Genomic DNA, 6,812 nt, shown 5'->3' with positions numbered 1-6,812 from the left:
CCAGGTCTCTTTAGCCCCGCCCCCTGATGAGGGGGCGTGGCCTCCTCAGGGCCGGGGCGTGGCCCAACCGGGAAATGGGGCGTCGAACTCCCCTTCCCAGTCTGGAGCCACCCAATCAAGGCGGGGCGGGAGACCGATCACGTGACCCGCAAGCGGTCTCACCCTCCTCATGTGCCAGTACCACCTCCTCCAGTCCCAGAGGGGGGATGTCTTACTCCTTTCCGGGAAGCAAACCCTTTGAGTACGGTTTGCGTCCACATAGCGTGAGGGTGAGATCCTTGGGAGCCACTGGGACCGTCTTTGCCCCCTCGGTGGGGTTTTGTCTCCTGGCTTCCCCCAAGTGCAAGGCGTTGGTCTCGCCCAGCCGGGTCTTGGGCGCGGCGGCGGCAGCCGCGTCACTGGCGGGCGGGATCCCTCCGCTCTGGGGAGGCAGCGCTGGCGGCGGGGTTGGGGCCACTGAGGAAATCCATCCGCGCCGCCGCCGCCGCCGCCTCCGCCGCGGAGGAAGACAGCGCCGCCCGCGCGCCGCCAGCGACCCCGCCGCAGAGTCCCACCGCCACAGGTACCTCCGCTGGCAAAAGGAGTCCTCGCGCCCCCCAGCCCCAATTTCCCGCAGGGGAACCTCTCTTCCTTCGGTCTCCCCGGGCTGGCCTCCTGGGAGCGGACGTAACTCCCCAGACCTCCCCTCCCTTCCTATCTGGCCCCGTCGCTCCCAAACCCGGAAGGGGAACTGGGGGGGACCCTCGCCCCCCACGGTGCGTGCACTTCCCCGCACCATCAGCGAAGTTTTTGCCCGACCCCAGACCCCAGCCCAGCCCCGACTGCCTCTTGCTCCCTTGGAAGTTGGGGGGCTAAATTCGGGGCTTCCTCTAGGCCCCGCCCCGCCCCTCTTCCCCACCGCCACCCTCCCGCCTGCCCCTGGGGAGCACCCCTCGTGTCCTCCACTGTCGCACCCCTGCTGGCCCTCGCCTTGCACAACCCCAAAATCGGGGAGAAGCAGGCAAGGCCGCGCGCCACCCTTCCTTTAGTCTCCACCCTACCCCCGATTTGGGTTCTGCTCGTGGTTTCTGGCCCCACTCCCCGAAACCGGAGCCCTCGGCGCCCTATTCCCTTTACAGATCCCCACCCGAAACCCAGCTCCCAGGCACCCGCCCCCCGCCCAGCTTTCTTTTGGGCAAAATGGAGGTCGTGGGGGCTGGAGGGCCAGGCCCACTGCGCTTCGCAGCGCCGCACCAGCCCGCGCCTTCCAGCTGCGAGATCCAGGGACCCTCCCGTCACCTCTCCTGGGCCCCGCCAGACCTGCGGAGGCGGTGGCACCCCCATTTCTCTATGGGACCCTGGCTGCTATATCCCTAGAATCTGGGGGCTGCTGAGGGCCCTGCGGGGTGATGGGGACCGAGGGCTGAGAGCGTCGCCCCCGCCCCCAGTTTCTTCCTCCAGCCCTGCTTCCTTCTGCCCTGGGCCTCCGGCGGTGCCGCCAAGCCTGGGCTGCTGCTAGTAGCTGGAAGAGGCTTTCTGCGGGCCTGGGGGTTGGGTGGAGTAAGGAGTTCTGCCTGCGCCCCCCACACCCCGATTTTGAGGGTCACCCCCTGGCACTGGCGTAGAAAGCTGAACTTAAAAGGAGGAGAAATGTCAGTGGGGAATAGGAACGCCCTGTGCCTGGGGGAAGTGGGAGCTGGGTGGGGGACGCCTGGGTCGGCCGAGTGCAGTGTGTACGGCCGGATCGCACAGGTGTCCCGCGGGTGGGGAAGGACTCAGGCGCCCGGAGCGGAGCCAGCCAAGCCTCTGGGGCCCGGGCGCGAGCCCGCTGGCTGGGCCCCCCAGGTGTCCAGGGCGCCGGGGCCAGGCCGCCTGGGGCCTCCCGCCCGCGCCTGGGAGAGAGCAGCTCCGCGCCTCGGGGCCGGGGACCTCGTTGCGGAGCCGTAATTACTCGAGAGCGGCTCCCACGGGCTTTCTGCGGGCGCGGCGGGGCGGGCGGTCTCTGCGCTGGAGGGAGCAGCGGCTCGGGGCTGCCTTCCCCGCCGTTGTCACCCCCACCCGCGGCGGACGGCTAATGGGGCGCAGCCGGACCAGGGATTATCCGGGGTGAGCTGTCCAGAACCTATTAGCTCCCAATCGGCTTTTCCCAAATCCTGTAAACAGCCACCCGGGCCGGTTCTGGGGAGGGGCGGGAGCCTGGGTCGGGCGGGGGCGATGGGGCCGGGGGTGGGGTCACCCACCCTACAGGTCTTAGCCGTGGATGCGGTTGCCTTGGCAACGGGGCTAGGGTGGGGGCATTTCACCAATGAGGTGCTCTCGGTCCGGGTGACGGTTGCCTAGGCAACCCCACGAACAGCCTAGCTTCCCCCTCTGGTCGCTCCCCCCCACCCGCCACCGTCGAAGCTGGGGGTGTGTGTGGAGGGTGTGCGCCTTGTGGGGTGAATTTCAAGAGGCACCTCCCCTTTTAAAATTAGGTGCTTGGAGGGCGGTGCCGGTGCGGGCTGGGGCAGACGCCAGGTCTGTTTTCGAAGGGACACCCCCCCCCCTAGTTCCTGCCGCGGGTGTCCCGCCCGGGCTGTGTCCGAGGGAGGGGTTTCCCCTGCGCTTCCTCTTGCACTTCCCGCTCCGTTTCCGGGGGGCGGGAGGAAGATTGGGGAAGTCGGCTCTTACTCGGCGACGTCTCCGTTGCCGGAGACCCTGGTTGTGCCGCCGCCCCTCCCCCCTCCCCTTGCTTACCCCTTCCGGGCCGTGCTGCAACCCCGCCTTTCCCCCCACTTCCCCGGCGGCCTCGGGCCTGACGTCAGCCCTGCATCCCCCAGGCCTCGGGCCAGCGGCCAGGAGCTGCCTCCCCCAGCCCCCGTCCCGCGGCCCCCAGCCGCCCCCAACCCCGCCCCACGGGCCCGGCGCCATGAGTGAACTGGAGCAACTGAGACAGGAGGCCGAGCAGCTCCGGAACCAGATCCGGGTGAGGGCCTGGTGCGGTATGGGCCTGGTGCGGTATGGGCCGGGAGGTGTGTACACCTCCCGGTGCCCTGGACCGGGCTGGGTGAGGGTGTTGGTGGGGGAAGGGGGAGGGAGGGCTCCTTAGTGGCTCAGAATCTGATTTTGTCCACTCCTGTCTTCTCGCTCTCTCCTACCCATCCTACCGTCTCTTGCATCTCTTTGGCTCTGCCATTCCCTATAGGATGCCCGAAAAGCATGTGGGGACTCAACACTGACCCAGGTGAGGGCACTCGGTGGTCAGGAGGTGACTGGGGTTGGAGGGCAAGGATCGGAGGCCGCTGCTCACTGCAGTTCTGCTACCTGGGCCTCCCTGAGCCCATTCTGTCTCTACCTCCAGATCACAGCTGGGCTGGACCCAGTGGGGAGAATCCAGATGAGGACCCGGAGGACCCTCCGTGGGCACCTGGCAAAGATCTATGCCATGCACTGGGGGACCGACTCAAGGTGTGTGTGTGTGTGGGCTGGCGCTGTGGGCTGACTTTCTAGCAGGCTGTGGGAGCAGCCTCTGATCTGGTGGGGTGAGTAGGCCACCAGAATACCCAGAGTATGTCTGGAAATAAGGTGACTCCCAGACATGCCCGCCAGACCTGGACAGGCAGGACCATGCTGGTGAGAACTTGTGGGCTGCAGCTGGAGACTGTCTCTCAGGTGGCTCATACCTGTAATCCCAGCATGTGGGGAGGCCAGGGCAGGATCACTTGAGCTCAGGAGTTTTGAGACCAGCCTGGGCAACATAGTGAGACCCTGTCTCTAGTAAAAATTGAAAAATGAGCCGGGTGTGGTGGTGCTCGCCTTGTAGTCCCAGCTATGTGGGGGAGGCTGAGATGGGAGGATCACTTGAGCCTAGGAATTCCAGGCTGCAGTGAGCTGTGATGGTGCCACTGCACTCCAGCCTGGACAACAGAGACCCTACCTTCTCCTACGCAATGGGAAAGGGGTGTGTCTTCCTTTCATGGCATCCTTCTGCTCTCCCTGCACCATTCCCCACCAGGCTGCTGGTCAGCGCCTCCCAGGATGGGAAGCTCATCATCTGGGACAGCTACACCACCAACAAGGTAGGGTGGTGCGGGCTGGGGGGTGGGGCAGGGTCACAGGGCCCTGACTGACTCTGACCCTGGCGCTGCCTCTGCTCCACAGGTTCACGCCATCCCGCTGCGCTCCTCCTGGGTCATGACCTGTGCCTATGCGCCCTCAGGGAACTTTGTGGCCTGTGGGGGGCTGGACAACATCTGCTCCATCTACAGCCTCAAGACCCGCGAGGGCAACGTCAGGGTCAGCCGGGAGCTGCCTGGCCACACTGGTGAGGGGCCTGGCCCGGCTAGCACCCTTTTTGGGGTCGGGAGGTGCACTGCCCTCTGTGTGGAGACCTGGCTGACCAGCTCCTTCCCCAGGGTACCTGTCGTGCTGCCGCTTCCTGGATGACAACCAAATCATCACCAGCTCTGGGGATACCACCTGGTGAGGCTCTGCCAGGGCTGAACAGTCTGGGCGAACTCACACTTCCTGCCTCAGGGGCCACTGTCCCAGTGCTCAGCACGCAGCGTGCACTGTAGTCTCTCTCTCCTGGTGGGCACTAAGGGGGTCAGGGAGGGATGCATCCCCTCCCCACCTAAGGCTCTGACAAGAACCTCCCTGAACCCTTTCACAGGGTTGGGCTCACGTGGTGGGGTGGGGAGGGCAGGGACTCTGTTCTTTGCCCCGTCTCTTATCTTTTCCTTCTTCCTGTCACCTCTCCAGTGCCCTGTGGGACATTGAGACAGGCCAGCAGACAGTGGGTTTTGCTGGACACAGTGGGGATGTGATGTCCCTGTCCCTGGCTCCCGATGGCCGCACGTTTGTGTCAGGCGCCTGTGATGCCTCTATCAAGCTGTGGGACGTACGGGATTCCATGTGCCGACAGACCTTCATCGGCCACGAATCCGACATCAACGCGGTGGCTGTGAGTTCTGGGGCGAGTTGGGCCAGGCCCTCTCCACCAGGCTCCTGGCCCTGCCCCTCGCCCTCACCCCATCCCGGTCCCGTGTCCTGCAGTTCTTCCCCAACGGCTATGCCTTCACCACCGGCTCTGATGACGCCACGTGCCGCCTCTTCGACCTGCGGGCCGATCAGGAGCTCCTCATGTACTCCCATGACAACATCATCTGTGGCATCACCTCTGTTGCCTTCTCGCGCAGCGGCCGGCTGCTGCTCGCTGGCTACGACGACTTCAACTGCAACATCTGGGATGCCATGAAGGGCGACCGTGCAGGTGAGAGCTGGGGGCCCAGGCTGGGCGGGTGGGGACCTGGAGCCTAGGCCAAATGGGTTCTGACTTCTCCCTTCCTCACAGGGGTCCTCGCTGGCCACGACAACCGTGTGAGCTGCCTTGGGGTCACCGACGATGGCATGGCTGTGGCCACTGGCTCCTGGGACTCCTTCCTCAAGATCTGGAACTAACGGCCCCACCCCTGCTGGGCCCAGGCCGGGAGGGGCCCTGCCCACGCCCACACTACAGGCCAGGGCTGAGGGGCTGGGCGTACTCCCAGCCCCCTTCCCTGGGCCACGGGGCCTTGGGTCCCTGCCCTCCCACCCAGGTTTGGTTCCTCCCGGGGCCCCCACTGTGGAGATAAAAAGGGGATGGAATGGGGGAAAAGGAGGGGCAGGAGGCCCTTATCCTTCTGCTGCCCTGGGGTTGGGGCCTCACCCCTCTGGAGGGCCAGAGGCAGGAGGTGGAAACCCCAGGGGCTGGCTTTTTTAAAACTGGTTTTATTTTAATTTTTATTATATTTTCAGTTTTTCCATAAAGGAGCCAATTCCAACTCTGTACCTGGTCTCTGCCCTTGCTGTGTCCTTGTTTCTGAACTTTGCTGCCTGAGGGCTGCTGGGGCTGTGGGTGGTGGGGAGGGTATGGGGCCCACCAGGCAGCTGGGGCTGGGGACAGGGTCTGCACTCTCCCTCAGAGCAAAGCCGAAACCCCAGCCCAAAGCCTTCCATCCAGAGGTTGTTGGATAAGCAGCCCCCCGCCGTGGTCTCCCCCATCAGGCTGCTGACCAGAGCCAGCCTGACCAGGCGGACCCTGCTCGGAGCTCCTAGTTCCCAACTCTGCGCAGAGCCACTCATCCCCATGGCTCTCCCCAGATAACGAGCAGCGGAGGCGGAACGGGAGAACACACACCAAGTTTTATTGGGAGAAGGGAGTATTTACAGGAGCAGGTAAAGAGGGAAGTCACACAGGGTGGAGAGGGGGCGGGGAGATTGTGGGTACAAGGCAGACAGGGAACACGGCGACCCCTGCACCCACCCCAACCCCAGGAAGGGCAGGGGAGCAGCGAGGGCCCAGGAAGACCGGGGCCGGGGGAAGGACAGCAACAGGGTCTGAGTCCCTGGGCAGGGGGGCTCAGGGGCTTGTAAACATTGACCACTCTCAGAAAGGGATGGGGGTGGGAGAGGGCTCCCCCTATACTTCCTCACAGGGTTAAGGCCTCTCCAGGCTCATGGGCCCCCTAAATCCAAAGTCTCTTTAGCTGGGGAGAAGGGGCAGGAAGAGACAGGAAGAGTGTCCCCCTTCCCCTGCATTGGCTGCGGCAGGGGTGGGGGGGTTACATTCAGTCACAACAGGAGTCTCCCCCACACCTGGCGAGAGGGAAGGGGAGCTGGGGGCCAGCAGCAGCAAACACTCCCCCCGGCCCGTCACCCCTTATTGCTTTAGAGAGAATATTGTCTTTTCAGGGACGCTAACACTGTGGGAACCAGGGAGAAGCAGGTGGGGGCCCCCCACCCCGAGGCCAGCTTGATCCCCCAACACTGACCTAGTTGCCACTTTGGTGCAAAAAAAAAAAAAAAAAAAAAAA

General features: G+C 64.4%; 1 protein-coding gene across 1 annotated transcript; it reads left to right on the top strand.

The window, feature by feature from the left end:
- The first annotated feature begins 403 nt into the window (after window positions 1-403).
- Window positions 404-5,787, top strand: GNB2 (guanine nucleotide binding protein (G protein), beta polypeptide 2). Its single transcript, XM_011985671.1, has 10 exons — window positions 404-562; window positions 2,799-2,944; window positions 3,164-3,202; window positions 3,320-3,426; window positions 3,974-4,037; window positions 4,120-4,282; window positions 4,374-4,440; window positions 4,720-4,921; window positions 5,014-5,230; window positions 5,312-5,787. The coding sequence occupies exons 2-10, from the start codon at window positions 2,888-2,890 to the stop codon at window positions 5,416-5,418; spliced, it is 1,023 nt and encodes a 340-aa protein (XP_011841061.1). The 5' UTR covers window positions 404-562; window positions 2,799-2,887; the 3' UTR covers window positions 5,419-5,787.
- Window positions 5,788-6,812: the final 1,025 nt, after the last annotated feature.

This window comes from Mandrillus leucophaeus, unplaced genomic scaffold (assembly GCF_000951045.1).
Source record: "Mandrillus leucophaeus isolate KB7577 unplaced genomic scaffold, Mleu.le_1.0 Scaffold29, whole genome shotgun sequence".
NCBI lineage: Eukaryota > Metazoa > Chordata > Mammalia > Primates > Cercopithecidae > Mandrillus > Mandrillus leucophaeus.
The sequence above is the reverse complement of the archived record's forward strand: the minus strand, read 5'-3'. Positions and strand labels throughout refer to the sequence as shown.

Coding starts and splice junctions, on each gene's coding strand:
- GNB2 (XM_011985671.1), top strand. CDS start 2,888: ATGAGTGAACTGGAGCAACTGAGACAGGAGGCCGAGCAGCTCCGGAAC. Junction 3,203..3,319: donor GGGACTCAACACTGACCCAG/GTGAGGGCACTC, acceptor CTCTACCTCCAG/ATCACAGCTGGGCTGGACCC. Junction 5,231..5,311: donor CATGAAGGGCGACCGTGCAG/GTGAGAGCTGGG, acceptor CCTTCCTCACAG/GGGTCCTCGCTGGCCACGAC.